A 15,869-nucleotide genomic window follows, 5' to 3' on the forward strand; every position below is an offset into this window, starting at 1 on the left:
AGAAAGATAAATAAATTGAGCTCCTTAAGTCTCTCACTGTGAGGCAGGCTTTCCAAGCTTCAAATCACTGCATGGCTCTTCTTTGAATCATCTTCAAGTTTTCTGTTTCTTGTTGAAAAGTACCCAGAACAGGATGAAATTACTCCAATGTCACCAGTGCTGCACAAAGTTATAAATCCAAGAGTCACGTCAGTTTTTTCAATCACAGACTAGAAACTCAGATTCTGTTTGTTTTTCCTTAAGCTTCACTGTTCCAGTGTGGCTTCCTTCTGAATTCTTCATTCATGCACAGACAAGAGGCACATATTTCTATTGAGTGTATATGGGTTATGCTGCTTCTTGGTCCTAATTCAGTCTTGCCTGATGACAACCTTCTCCTAAAACTCTGGTTCTCCATACTGACTTCAATATGCCTGCAGCAGCCTAGCTCAGTCTCATTAAGCTCCAGAGAGTGCACAGTCCCACTGCTCGTATCTTTGATTGAAAGGTCCTGAAATCCAATAGAAAGATTCTGAATATCTTGTCAACTTACCTGGGTCAAAGGAGAGAGGGGAAATGGAATATTGGGGTCTCCATCACTACAGTCTCCTCAGATAAGATGTGCTTTGCCCCAGTCAGAAAGTGTGGACTCAATGCAAGAATTACTGGTTGAAATTCTATAGCTTGCTTGATGCAGGGTATTACCACACTGGGGTTACAGCTGCTTTTAATAACTATAAATCCACAACAGCATGGTTTCACATGGAACATAACGTGCTGTGAATTTTCTCATTTTCGGACTATCTTGCACTGAAACCAACCATCTTCATCTGAGTCAATGGAAGTAGAGGGTGCTTAACACTGTGCAGAACTAGGTCAACAATATGATGCTTTAAGTTGGTTTTGATCCTCAAATGTTTGAGTGGTTTTCTTGTTAAAATGATGTATTTGGTCATCTCACAAGACACAGACCCATACATATGTTAAGCAGCCTGTAAGACCCACTATGTTCTAAATCAACTTCTCTGAAATACTTCCAGGCTATTTTTAAATGTCTTCTAAGCTGCATTGATTATTGCACCAGAAGCCCTTCCCCATCGTAATTCTGGATCTCAGTATAAAAACAGAGGGAAAGATTTACAAGCCTGTCAAGCTGACTTTAATACTCCTCTTGCTAAGATATGACCCACATGACTTTACCATTGAGCCATTTGGAGTTGTATTGTGCTGTCCTAAGTGGGGGAACATTTCCAAGGCTGCGGTAAATAGCAGGATCCCGTCCAGAGAAATCAATTACAGTTGCAGCATAGAGTTCTCCTCGTGATGTAATCACAGCTGTCGAGTTATGCCGAGGGTCGTACGGGCACCGAGCCACTCCATTAATTCTGTCAATGATTTTGCTAAGATTTCCTACCTGTATTTAAAAGGAGAGAGGAGAGAATTTAAAGAGCATCTGGCTTTCTTACTGGTATAGAGAATTCAGTTTGCCCACGAGTACCTATGAGCAAAACCCTCATTTAAAAAAAAACAGGCAGCTATAAGAATGTAATGTCAGTGACGACTGTAAATTGATCTTTACATCCATCGTTTGCCAACGTAATAAGAATGTAATGTCAGTGATGACTGTAAATTGATCTTTACTTCCATCATTTGCCAACGTAAGAAGTTGTATCTGAGCCTCACTGATCCTATTGCTTTGTAAGAAGGGTAATTCCCCAGTCAATAAACCCTGTAGGGCCCAACCCACTCAGTTTAATCAGGTGTTCCTGCTGCTAGCACAGGGTTCTAATCTTCCACAGACAGCTCCTGAATGCATACTGCCATTCAAAAACATTAAAATAAACATTGCTCTGGACCTGCTTCTGCCTCCTTTGAAGACAAAGGGAGTTTTGCCATTTATTTTAAGGAAACATTTAAGTATTCAGCTCAGGAGTACTCACAGCTAAGCTTGTCTATATTCCCCATTTTCAACAGCATACCCAAGGTTTACACGAGCAGTACTTTATCCAGAGCCAGCTCACCCATAACACGAGATTCTTGCTCCCCACCTGCAGATACACCCACTGCCCCGAAGCAGCCCAAAGGGACACAAAGAAGAAAACCCAAATAATTTCAGACCAGCTACATTTAGAACATATTCTCTGCAGCCATCATGCCCTGCCAAATGACTGGCTTTCCCCAGAGCACGTGCCCAGCCCTCTCCATCACTGTAAAAGAGACAAAACAGACCTGTCGACTGGAACACACTGGTGAAAAGGCATTGGTACCACAGGTAAAAACCTTCTTGCCATAAACAATCAGCACTCGGACATAGTTCTGGCACTCTTCCTATAGGGACATAAGGCAGAGACAAAGGATTTTTGAAAAGGAGACTGTGGAGTTGTTTATTACATTAAAAAAAAAATTACCTGTATTGCAGCTGGAATACACCTTCCTTAGCTCTAACTCGGACTGAGGGTTGTTGGATCAAGCAGTGCATAGCTGTAGGGAGCTAGCGGTCTAGGTAAGCAAGCCCAATTTGCTGGTTATTTCTCTAATCATAGCCCCGCACAATCCCTGGATAGGATGTTATCCATCAGGTTGGCTCTGTATTAGCTACACAAGTGCCACTTTCTGCTTAGATTGGAGGAGAAATCCTCCCTCTTTTCATGATGATACTTCTGACCTATTTTTTCCAGTAATGCTGCAGCTTTGAAAACGTTACCCAGACATAAACTCCAGTGAAGGACAGCAGGTCCATCTGCACTATAATTCACACCAGTGCCAGCAGGAAAACAGCAGGAACTTCTCCTTAATAGACCAGGTTGGTCAGGAGAATCTCGTGCTTGAACAGGCTGTTACTTCCTGCCTCCCACAAGGATTGTGTGCTGAGAATTTTCCATGGTAGAAGGAGTTCTTCTTTCAGGTCAGGCCAGTAAGAAACAGCAAATCCCCTCTTCTCAGCTGCGTGACCACTTGCTGTACAAATATGCAACTCCCTCAACACGCCAGTGCCCAAAAGCATGGGGTTCCTGTCACCCCATGCTGGGGCAGGGGTAGCAGCACAAAGCTGCAGCTGGCTTTTTCCAGAAAAATCTCCTTTGTTTTGTTGGAGAGAGCCACGGTCTCTCTCCCCACAAAGTCAGATCCAGAGACCTGTGGACTACAGATCAGGCTAACTGAGCATCTCTGGGGAGGTAAGCAGTGGGGGAGGAAGAGGCCACAGAAGGCAGGGACTTTCTAACAGTGCCCATGGGGAAAGGGAGGTGCAAGACTAGCATGCAACTCCCACAGGCAGTGCCAGACTTGAGAGCTGCCTGCCCCAAGGTTCATCCAAACAGCCCCGAGGGGAGATGTACAGTACCCTGGCATCAGCCTGCCTGCCCTGGGCTCTGGGGCCACCTCAGAGGAAAGGATAACAGCAATGGCTAACAAATGGCATCCGCAGGGCTCCAAGTGAAGAAAGTCTATTATATTCTACCATAAACAGAAAAGGAAACTTGTTAAAAAATAATACCCTCAGCTGGGTTATCCCGGCTGCTTTGCTTTCCTCCCTCCAACAGATCATAATTTGCCACTAAGTTGAGCCTACAGCTGCAGACACCACTTCTTCTGTAAGCAGCAATCACTCTGTGAGCTTCCCTGTCTCACAGTGCTCCACACTGTTGATCATCTCCCTGAAGACTTCATTTGCAAGATTCAGCAGTGTAGAAACGCTCCCTATCATCTGGAAAGGAAGAGGCTTGCTTAGCTGGTTTACATGCCATCTCCTTTCATTTGCTGTATGGAAATGAACTCGTTGAAGGATGGCATTTAGCAGAAACCCACTAGCACTAGCCACAGACAGGCGACTGCATGGGCAGGACGTGTGGCTTGCTTTCAAATGGAGAAGATCACCGGGACTGCACTCCCAAGCCAGCCCAGGAGCACTTGCCCAGCCCAGGCAGAGGCTACAAAGCACCAAAAAGCGCTGCCAGCCTTGAGCCTCTGCAAGGACACTGGGGATCAGATACATAATGTCTGGCACCCAAAAACGAGAGCTTAAATTCATAGCTGGGTTCATTCAACACGTCTTCTTTCAGAAGCAGATCAGTCATGGTAACTGCGCATCAGTCTATCAAATAGGACCTTGAGAAGCACAGTCCCACCTGCTGTGCGTTGAGAATAGAGGTCTCATCACTTCTTTTAATAAGATGAAGGGCTTGCCAGCCCCTCTGCCCTCTGCTGTCATTGTTATGTGGTGCTGTGAGCCCTGTTAGTTATTCCCTGCCCCAGAGATGTCTGCATTTCATGAGTGCATTAAGTAATTCCTCTTTCTGTAGAGCACAGTTATTCAATCCCACATAATATTGGGACCACTACATATTTAACTGCAAAGTACTATAAATTCTTGGGGGGGATGCTACAAAAAAAGGTATGGGCTCCTCTCCCAACAGGGTTTTGTTTACAGAATATGACTGATTTGGCATCTAACCCAGAATCCAGCTCTGTATCCAAATTTCACACAGTAAGACAGTACCCATCTGCTCCCCCTCCACTTGCACCTTTCTCTGCTTTGTGCAGAGCCTGGGCATAGTTTCTGACCTAAATCAGCTAATACCAGTCACATTGCTGGACCCTTTCCTGCCTAGGTACTTCAATATATTCCTAACTAAACCCCTGCCCTGCAGAAATCTAAAATTCTAATTTGCAGAATTCTCCTCTTTGCACAGAACTATATTACAGATTAACAGACTTCAATTTCTCTAAAAATCTTCCCAGTTGAGAAGTTAGCACACAAAAAAGCATTTCTCTATGAGGTCATGTACTGGATGATCTTCTGGAGTCTACCGGCAGTGATGCATCTGTAGCACACTTTACTCCAAGGTGCAGTAGCTTGGCTTGGTAAGGACTCTGGAAGCTAGTAAAATATTGTGTTATTTTAGCCTAATTAAACATGGGTTTATTTCTATCCATTCAATGCAAAGCAGAAGTTATTTATAGAAACAGAGGAGACACCATACTGAGCAAATATATCTGCTGCTGTCTGAACTTGCACTGGAATATTTAATCTGTGACTTCCAGCCCATTCCCAGCTGTGGTAGCAAAGAGCAAAAGACCACAGTCAATATGGTTCAGGTGTTAGATTGGAAACATTTGACAGCTGATCATTTTCAGGGAACTGGATGCACCAAGGTCACTGATTATTTCATTGGCTGTAAAAGGCAGGAACCGGGGTGACTACTGGATGTTTTCTACTCTGCTTAAAAATAGACACTACTAGGTGTGGGCCATATCCAACCATAGGTGTTCCTACGAACTCACTGAGTACGTATTTTCCCTGGACCTGCCTTAGCGATGATGCTCCATGCTCCTGAAGGAAAATCAATGATAATATGTACATTTCATACACTAGTCTCAAAGCAATTTATACAACTTAATGTTCTGAAACAGTTGTACATTATCTGCCCTGTTCTCTCAGCTAGGTGAATCAAAACATGCAGGTGCTAAAGGACTTGCCATGGTGACACACTAAGTCAGAGGAGATCCTGAAGGACAGCAACAAAACTCCAGCTACCAGACCAAACCTCTCTAGCATGCCTGGCCCAAAGAGGAATACGGTGCTCATCTCATCCCTCTTATTGCTGTACCCACTGCCAGTCACATCAGCTCATGAAAACTTCTAAGAAAAGCAAAGGAGAAACTGAACCACTTAAATGCCCCAGCTTGCAGGATTTTTCTCAAGACACTATCAGTGAGATTTACATTAGATCCTCTTTCTACTCTATTCTCAAAATAACTAGCAAGGCACAGTCTTTTCTCTGTGTTCCTTAAACCAGCCTGGATTTGCTTCGAAAAGTCATTCAACACGCTGCTCTCTGCAACAATTTGTAGCTGAGACAACTGGTTAGTAAAATCATCTCACAGCCCCCTACAGAAAATAGGAGCTATTTAATACATTTTCTTCCCATGTGGCTGGAAAACTCTAGGCATGCAGGAGGCAAAATTCAGACAGGCTTTAATGTAGCTGGAAAATCTGGCAAGCTTGAACCCAACTCTGTCCAGACAAGACAATACTTGGATCCTGCTCTCACGTTATGGAGCAGACAGTTAAGTCTGTGTATGATCAGTCTGCAAATCTCATCACCAGAAGATATTATTGGGATCAAAAGATTAAAGATTTAAATAAAGGGGGAAGACTGGGTATTTATATGGTTAATGAGAATAACCCAGTTATATTAGTTGGGATTATTATTAAATATATGGCAGAGCTGATAAAAACCTGTGGCTCACTGCCAGAGCATTAAGCGCATCTGATTTTCCTATGACTTGCATGTTACTCACTTTGGGGCTCTTGCTCCTTCCTCAAAATTACCTGGTACTCATCCATTTTTGAAGTAAGGCCTTAAATTGAGCAGATATCCCTCTTCTCCATTCTAATGACCCTTGTTTTCCTAGAAAGGAAGAGTACATGACTTCTAATGCTCAACCCTACAGGGCACAGGGTCTCAATGTCACGAAGAGGATAAATTTCACTGAAGCCCCTCTCTCCCACCCCCCTGAGTTTAAGCCTATCCTCATTTATCCCATTTTTTGCAACATCCAATATTTGAATGTGTCTGTCTGAGTGCTGTAACTTTCATGACTCTGGACAGGCCCAGGCCTCTTTCTAGCTCATAGAGATGTCAGGCTGCTTTAAGAGCGCATTTCAAACCCAAGAACCAAGAGTGGTGCCCTGTTACTCCCTTCATTCATGTGGACAGATCAGCAAATGGAGGGGCTGACCTCCTGCCAGCTTTGGTTTGGGGTAAAATTCAAAAAGACATTTTCAGGATGCTGTGAATAAGCCAGCTGTAGGTGCCTCTTGAGTTGATTCTTGTCATTTCTGAACATGGGAGAGCCGAAATGTCATAAGCCCTTAACTTCATTGTACAGATGTACTTTTCTTTGAAAGCATAGTCATACATAGGCCCTACTTTAATTGGCCTTTTACTTTGAATAAACCACTCAAGCCCTGGTGTCAGAGATCTCCTTTTAAATTATTTTTTTTTTTTTTTGCTAACACTATTTCATCACATACTGATATATTTGAAAAAACACAGTTACACACTGTATGAGAAAAATAGCTGTTTCAGATGGTCTGCTGTCCTCGGTAAAGGAACACAAACTCCTAGAGTACAACCTGGATTTCAGAGAATCAGCCAGCAGAACCCCATGTTACCCCTTTCAACAGGATTTTAGAGTGCAGCAAACAATTATCTGTTGCATTTCATCCCAATTTGTTAAAAAATAATCAAGACCTAACATGTTCTTGAGCGCTGTTATTAACACGCTTTCAGATATCTATATTTAATCCTTTGGACAAACAATTCCGTTAATCAGTCTAAGCCAATGCCCTGACCAAGCTGTCTTTCTCCTTTGAGAGCAATAGATCGCAAAAAGAATTGCTAAAGATTTTTCCAGCCAAGTTTTCTTTAATGGACTTCGAATCAAACTTGGGGGCTGATTCTGCATTGATAGAAGTACTAGGAACGTGGGTTCAGTTCTCTCAGCGCAGTTACAAAGGGAGAAAAAATATCTGACCGCCTCCCAGTTATTTCTACTTGCTTGGGAATTTATATGGTGCCTATCCTACCTGGACATCTATTATTGGTAAGTGGCATGGAGATTCCCAGCTCCACTGGATAACCAGAGGGCACATCCTCTGTGTGACAGAGTCACTTGAAGGCCTGAAAGAGCCGATTCCTCCATTAGCTCAGCAATTTCTGCACCAAAACCATTTAGCTGGGCTGAAGCCTTGGGCTAGGATTTCCCTGTAACCTCATGTGAATCATAAGCACCAGCATCAGGACATGACACCAAAAAAAGGAACAAACTATCAATACAATGGGAAAACCAGTAGCTGAATGCCTATCAGATGTTCTTTCTTGCTCCAGAAGCGCTGTTAGTGCATCATACTTTTCCTGGCTAAGCAAATCTCTTAGGACAGCACATAAGAGTTGCCATTTTCACAAAGGGTTCCTTTTCACGTTTTGAAATGATGGCGTGCTGCTTTTGAAAAGTCAACAAATAATTCTGTGTTTAGAAAAGAGAAAGACCAAAGTGCTCACGTTTAGAAAGCCACAACTTCCCATGTCAGGCAAAATTCCTTAGACGTGGTGGATGTGAATTGTTACGCAGAGACAAGCCAATTACAAACTAGAAGTTCAGCAACTCCTAATGAAATTAAACACAGGTCTTCCCCTTCTGTTGTGTCTATCACTCATTTTAACTAAAACTTCTGGGTGATTTCATTTGGAAGACAGAAAGAAAGGCAGCATAACACTGACTTTGTTCTTTGCATTGTCTTTCAGTAATGTGAATGTTTTCCAGGGGACAATTTTAAGGTGTTGATCATGATACATTTTATAAATGCTGCAAAAATAAGGATAATTACTCATGGAAGCCAGCATGGATCTCAAGAGATATGGCAAGTAAAGTATGTATAATTATTTGCAGAAACCACAAGTTTTAGTTGATAAAAATAACAAATAAAAAAGACTTTTCTGAGGTGTTTAATACCACAAGATACATTGCAGAGAGTTAACTTTAAAATCAGGTTCAAGAACTTATACATTAATGGATTAAAATCTGATTAATTACTGGGCTGAAATAGTCCTCAATGTGAAATCATTCATAAACTTGCTATCTAGCAGGGCTTCAAATGGGGTGGTACTAGCCAAGTATCAACATTTTTCTTAACAAACATTTGTGGGTAACTCAAAGTTTACAAAAACAGTAATTACCAGTGAGACCAATGCCTCACCATATATATATATATATATATTAGTGATATATGCTAGGCTGGTTGGTGAGCTGGACCCAACAAGCAAAATACATTTTTGTGAGGTATTATTCATTAAAGAGCAAGCAACAAAAGGGTTTTGTGTACAGACTGGGAGATTACATCCCAAGACTAGCAACTGTGAAAAGGATTTAGTGGTCACAGTGGCTAGGCAATTCAGCATGATCTCCTATGGTAGAAGAGCTTATGAAACTGCCATGTATATGAACAGAGAGGTGAATAAGAGTTGGAAAACTTTTAATCACACTCAGGCATTAGAAAGATTGACAAGGGAATACAGGTGAAAAATTGAAATGTGCAGAAAAGAGATGAAAAATATTCAAGGGCAGTAGGAAAATGACTTAGAGAAGAAGCTTGGAGAGCTCAGCTTTTTACTATATCAAAAAGCCCAAGTACTGAATTGACAAGAGCATGTAAGTGTCTTTGTACAAAATAAATATTGGTAACTAAAAGGCTCTTTAACCCGACAGAGAAGGGCAAAATAAGACCCAGCCACTCAAAACAGAAGCCAGATCCAAAGATGAAATAGAGTACATGTTATTAACAGGGAAGGTGATGTGCCATAACAAGCCAGCAAATCACAGAGTCAGCCCATTTGTTTCAGGACTTCAGTTCAAAACTTTTTGCCTTCCTCAAAAAGGTGCAGCAGGCAAACACAAGTTGCTGAGCTCAATATAGGAATAAGCAGGTGAAATTCACAGCCAGAGCTATACAAGTTGTCAGAAGAAATGGTACCTTTAACTTTGAATCTGAGACCCAGATTTCTCATCTCCCTTTCCTCTGGCCAATAGGTACTGAAATGTGGAGTAACTGTCATGTCATAATAATTATACTTCTTATACATTTTGTGGCTTTTACTCTTTCACTTCTTGTTTTCCTTATGATAAAGCTCTCAGCATTTTAGGAAGAAATTTTCTAAGCAGCAGGAAGAATCTGATTTAGATACTCAAGAGAAAAATGGCTAAATCCCAGAATCACAGTATGGTCAAGGTTGGAAGGGACCTCTGGAGATCATCTAGTCCAACCCCTGCTAAAGCGCATTCACCTAGAGCAGGTTGCACAGAGTCTCACGCAGGGGGGTTGAATGTCTCCAGAGAAGGAAACTCCACAGCCTCTCTGGGCAGCTGTTCCAGTGCTCTGTAACCCTCAAAGTAAATTAGGTTCTTCCTCATATTCAGATGGAACTTCTTGTGTTTCAGTTTGTGCCTGTTGCCCCTTGTCCTGTTGTGGGTGCCACTGAAAAGAGCCTGGCCCCATCCTCTTGACACTCTCCCTTAAGATACATGTATACATTGATAAGATCCCCTCTCAGTCTTCTCACCTCCAGGCTAAACAGGCCCAGCTCTCTCAGCCTTTCTCATCAGGGAGATGCTCCAGCCCCCTCCTCATCTTTGTAGCCCTCTGCTGGACCCTCTCCAGAGGGTCCAGAGATCCTGTCTCCCTTGAACTGGGGAGCCCAGAACTGGACACAGCACTCCAGATGCAGCCTCACCAGGGCAGAGCAGAGGGGGAGGATCACCTCCCTCCACCTGCTGGCCACGGTTCTCCTGATGCAGCCCAAGATCCCATTGGCCTTCTTGGCCACCAGGGCACACTGCTGGCTCATGGTCAATGAATGCGGAAAAAACGGCATTTTAATTCACTAGGATGGCTTTGAAAACCTCACACTAAAATACAAAATTATTAAATGGGCAAGGAAAACGGACCAGTCATAACTTACGCAAACTACACTGGGAATTAACATAAGAGCCAAAGGTCCTGCTTATTTCCAGCCTCTATCACCACATATCTAAGTGCCTGACAACCATAACATTTATCATCAAATCATCTGTTCTAGGTAGAAAACTGTCATTAGTCAAGTTTTGACAAAGCAGAGCTGAGGCAGACAGAGCTCTGCATCTTGTGCCACCATTGCACTGCCGAATCGGAAATGTTCACACTAGTGCTGCTCTCACTTGCTGCATTTGCCCAGCCAAGGGCAGAGATGCTGGGTCAGAGCTGGACCTTTTGCTGGAGTACAGCACTTCACCAGCCGGCTAGGCTAAACTCAGTACTTTGGGAGCTAGTGTTAAGTCATTTCTCTGCAGTGTAACAAACAATGAATGAGTAGGCTTGCCCCAAGAGTGACTCAGCGATGGACACAGGTTAGAGCAGATATAGAGCTGGGAGATCTGAGTTTCCTTAGCTACTGCAGGATCCTTCTGCCTTTGTTCGTAACTTCATGTCTTCTCGTCAGACTCTTAGTCAACACCTCCATTTGCCATTAACTGTGTCAAGAAGTGTCTGACAGTCTGCTTAATTACTGTTCCTCAGAACTTCACACCCATTGCCACTTTGCCCACTGAACAATTTCAAGCTCTGGATCACAATCAGCATAAACTCAACTGTTCAGGGCATTATCCTCATGGATTTTTTGGCAAACCCTTTGCAGTCTGGGGAGGCAGCAGCAGCAAAGATACTCAGACCATCGCTTTCTTTTGGCATGACAGTAAAAAAGATAAACTGAAATTATCCTAGAATTTGTCCAGTCAAATGCATGGCTTTATCCAGGGGTTGAAAAAAGAATTCTGGCTTATAAATTCAAATTCTTCATGAACAATAGGACAGAATTTAAATCTTACAAACTTTACAATGGAAGAAAAGAGTAAAATCCTTTCTTTACACAGTAAAAAGTACAAAGATGACAAATTCAAGAATTCCTCCTGTCTTGTGTTCTGCAGTTTTTTGATCTTCTCCAACTTCTATTGGGTTCTTCTCATGGCTGGCCACGTTTGGTGTTCATTTAGCCCAACCCATTTTGCCTCCATGGTGTTTTCCTGCATAACCTACACAAAACTCTTAACAGATGTTCTAGAATACCCATGCTCCTCTTCTCCACAGCTACATGAAGCAAATTGTTGCCTATCCAGCAAAATTCAAGTTAGCTTTTTAATGTTTATAAAAGTTAATACAGTAATCACAGAAAGTTTATTATACAAAATTAATATGATCAATGGAAGGTCATATAAGCTTGTGTTTAAAGCACTGAACTGAAACCTGGCAGAATTCCAACATTTTGGGCCAGCCACACACTCACTCTCTGTTTCACTGTCCATGTCTAAGCAAAGATCATGCTTACTCTCTCTTATCCTTTGTTCGACTCCTTTGGTTTAGATGGAAAATTCTGCGGTGTGGTACTAAGGACAACAGGACACCCTCTCAGTTGAGGCCTGACCTGAAGATTTTTGAACAGTATTTCCTGCTTTTAGTTAGATGGCTTTGTTTTAGTTTCTCAGAAGAGGGGCAGAAAAGACCTGTGTTTGAATCAGAAATGCCTGCAAACTGAACTTCTGGGACAGCATGTGTTGGTTCAAGCAATTCTTACTTTAAACTGCTGTTTAGCACACTGCACCTGCCTTCAAAGGAGCTCCGTGATACTGCACCTGAACGGACTGCAGTGTGCTAGCAGATTCAATTCTCATATTCAAGCAAATTATACAAAGATGAACTCTAACCGTGTACAAGCATTGAAGCCGATGTGGCTGAATGCCAGCGGCTCACTGCTAAGTACCTAGCCTAAGCCAACCTGCCCGGCCTCACACCCCACTGCGCAAGATGTTACCCCTGGCTTGCCACCACTCTGCTCCTTGATGTGTCACAAATTGTGTCCTCTCCAGCAGTGAAATCACCTTTAAATTTAATGCAGAGCAAGTCTAATAACTTGGACAGGGGGCCTCTGAAATGGCTTGTTTGGTGGTGCTTATTACACGCTTGTGGTGGTAAATCTACACTGCTGCAAATTTACAAGCTCAAGCTGGTGTCAGATGCTCCCTGTGTGGATTTCACATGATGCAAATAAATTTAACCATAACATCATTGTAGCAAAGCAGAACTTACCTCTGTTTTCCCTTTACTTTGACAGGACCTCCTGGTGTCTTCATCTGAACCCCATGCTGTTGCCTGAGAAACCAAAATGCACAAGTCACATGACAATGCCACCAACCACCATGTCTGGAGACTCCCAAAACAAAAGCAAGTATCTCCAGCCAATTTACACACCCCAATTTAAAAGCAGCATTGTGCCGGTAAATATGTATCTCCCACTGCGCTCACAGTGCACACAAATGATAAAGAGGTAAGAAGTCCAGAGGCAGAAGCAAGTGGAATGCTAACAGAGGACAGACTTTAATTTACGTGTAAATACGACTTCTGATAGTCATTCAGCTGGAAGGTCCAAGACATAAGCCCCACACACCAAGCCATCACCTTCTTTTCAAAGAGAACAGTGCTGTATAAAACCACCAGTTTTCACCACCAAAATGAAAACCTTCCCTACAGCAAAATCCAGAAGTTCTGCACAAATCTGCTGGCCTCCTTAAATTTACCTACAAGATTATCACCTTCTAGGTAATCCTGCAGTGAAGTGAGCTGGATAAAACAACAAATGGGAGCTGACAGGCGAAACCTGGAGAGACGGGAAGTGGGAAGAAAGGTTGGATGGTGATTTGTGATGCCAGACAAGTGGGATCACATCCTGAGGTGGAGTAAAACGTATAGGGCTGAGGGTACTATTGACTGGGGGCTGAGAGCATGTGGGGTCCCCAGTCAGTTCTGACTGACTGTTTTGGAGCAAAGAGGCTCCTTTCTTCACAAGAAAAGTGAAGACCAGCAAAGCTGCATTAGAGACAACTTTTAGATTTAAAATATTCAGCAACATACCCAACCATTCAGTGCCCTCTGCAATTTTCCTCCCTTCAGCACTTTTTTAAAATAGTCCTAACAAATTCAAGCAGGTATTGTTAGCTAGAGGTGAAAATACATATAAACATCCATATTATACATAATACATCATTCTGAGTACAAGAAAAATAGATCTGTTACATAGGGAAAGGCCAGACTCACAAAGTTCAGATACAGATCCAAAGCTCCCCTAAAAGAGCCAGGATTCCTTTTTTTTCTCTCCAGTCCATTACCAACACAGGAAATGGCTTCAAAGTTCGGTCTGGATCCGAACTCTTCTTGAACCTTCTCACTGTAGCCAATACATTTATTTAAACTCTGGGCTTCCATAGAAATTTTCCCCTCGACACATGATAAATCCTGGTTTTTGCAGGAGAAAGACAGGAGACCACTAAGAAGAGGGGATTAATTATCCCACCCCCAGCTCAGGTCCACAAAGACACTTGCTCAGAAGCACAAGAAATGACACCACCCAGGAAATGCATTTATATACAACATTTGGGGAAAGAATATTTCTACCTCATTCAAAAAAAATGCTGTCTTTACCATTATCTGAGCATTCAGTTCCATTTGGCTTGAAGTATGACTTTCTGAGCACAGGCAAAGACCTAGTGGGAGAAAGGAAGAGCACAGCTCTCTCCTTCCCTGGGAGTCGCTTGGGAAATACCTCCCATGTACTCAGTCCAATCCAGGCTGAAGGCCAAAAGCTTATGCCTTAGAAGTGTTTCTGTGAGAGCTGGGATAAATCCTGGCTGAAAAGGATCATTCTGCCATATCCTGAGAGGGGATATGTCACTGGATGAGAAAGCTTGTCAATAAACCATCACAGGAGAGCAAGGAATTTTGACTGGTGACTCCCAGGAGCCCTTGACATCTGCAAAACAACTGTGCAGCAGCATCTTGATCCCCAGTCCCAAATCTAGTCTACATTCATCTAACCACAGTATCCTTGCACCTTGGATCAATTTTTGACAACTTAATTTAAAAAAAAAATAATCCAGAAGAGGCGGCTTGTTAGGTGGCTCTTTCATTTCAAAAACAGAGACAGAGCACTCTCCGTTATACACCCCAGTTTACCTTAACAGTGCTTTGACAGGACAAGATGAAAACAAAAATTGTTGGTTACTTCAGCAATCGATGCTGTTTCAATGCAAATACTCTGGGTCTTCTGGGATTGCAGCAATGCAACAGAGAAGAATTTGTCCTCCTAGGGGACACCTAGCTCTTCCTGCCAGCCACCTGCACCGCAGAGCTTTCAGACATGTTGTAAATACAGCTCAAGTCAGAGCACTGGTCCCCTCCAGCTATGTTCTCAGAGCCTAAATGTTTTTATTAGGCAACACTGCCCTTCAGCTTTCTGAAGCGCCACCTTGATGAGTCTAGCGATAACAGAAGCTCTTGGTGATGGCCCAGATTACAGGAACATGTTGTTTGTGACTGCACCATTAGTCAGGGTGCACTTCATTAGAGCTGAGGATAATTAAGCAATATGGCAATTCAGAGCATGTTTTACAAGTCCCACACATGTCTTTGGTAGGACAGGGAGGAGTTAGTTGGAAGGCTGAGTAACTCCAATGACCTCTAGTTACTCAAAGAAACTAATCATGACCCTGCAAAGCAGAACATCTTGTCAATAATAAAAATAGAATTGAAAAACCAAGGAGCTTTTTGTGTGTTTAAGTAATTATACTGCAAGGTATGAATACGCACCAGTCAGCTGACGTATCACCTAGGTATGCCCTCCTGCTGGGCTCCCAGGAGCCCGCACACATCTGTGGTCATAGCCTTTGGGTTGGACCTGGTAAGAAGTCCTGGGCAGGCTTAGACCTCTGAGCTTGGGATTTCACATGAGCTTTCCAGCATTGTTTGGTTTCTTTGCTTGACTGATTAGCTGTCTTTTCAGATCAAAATGTCCCACTACTGTCATCTTTGTTGTCTTGGGCTCCTTTGTGCAAACTCCCTGTGTAATGCTGGTGCACTACCTCCTGCATCTCACTGGTGTGTCCATCCCAAACCCATCCTTGCCAGATGAAATTTTCCTCCTCTACCTTAGATTCATTTTGCCCCAATATCAAACTACATCCTGGACATTTGACAGAGAAATCTTCAGAAAGATTTTTCTCTTCTGGTGTGTACCCATATGTTTCTCAGTGAGGTAGACACCTACTTAACATTTGCACAACACTACAGCACTGTAAGGGATGTTTCGTACTTTTCCTCCTTACCTGATTGTAATGCTTCTCAATAGCCAACTTCTTGCACACTGACTTAGGTGCCTCCCCTCCCCTTCATCATCTCCCTCAATAAACCAAATTAATGTTACTTCTTTTTACTGCTGAAAGCTGTCTCTGCACGCTTGGATAAGGTA

At 42.8% G+C, this 15,869-nt stretch overlaps 1 protein-coding gene across 5 annotated transcripts in view; it reads right to left on the reverse strand.

The window, feature by feature from the left end:
• Window positions 1-15,869, reverse strand: part of SEMA5B (semaphorin 5B) — a 281,691-nt gene that overhangs the window by 71,110 nt on the left and 194,712 nt on the right. For all 5 annotated transcript variants that reach the window (XM_055718846.1, XM_055718844.1, XM_055718845.1 and 2 more), the window contains 3 exons: window positions 12,659-12,721; window positions 2,209-2,307; window positions 1,180-1,393 (listed from right to left, as the gene is read on the reverse strand). In XM_055718846.1, the coding sequence (XP_055574821.1) occupies window positions 1,180-1,393; window positions 2,209-2,307; window positions 12,659-12,721 (376 nt within the window). The remainder of the gene's footprint in view (window positions 1-1,179; window positions 1,394-2,208; window positions 2,308-12,658; window positions 12,722-15,869) is intronic.

The sequence above is a fragment of the Falco cherrug genome, chromosome 8 (assembly GCF_023634085.1).
Source record: "Falco cherrug isolate bFalChe1 chromosome 8, bFalChe1.pri, whole genome shotgun sequence".
Taxonomy (NCBI): domain Eukaryota; kingdom Metazoa; phylum Chordata; class Aves; order Falconiformes; family Falconidae; genus Falco; species Falco cherrug.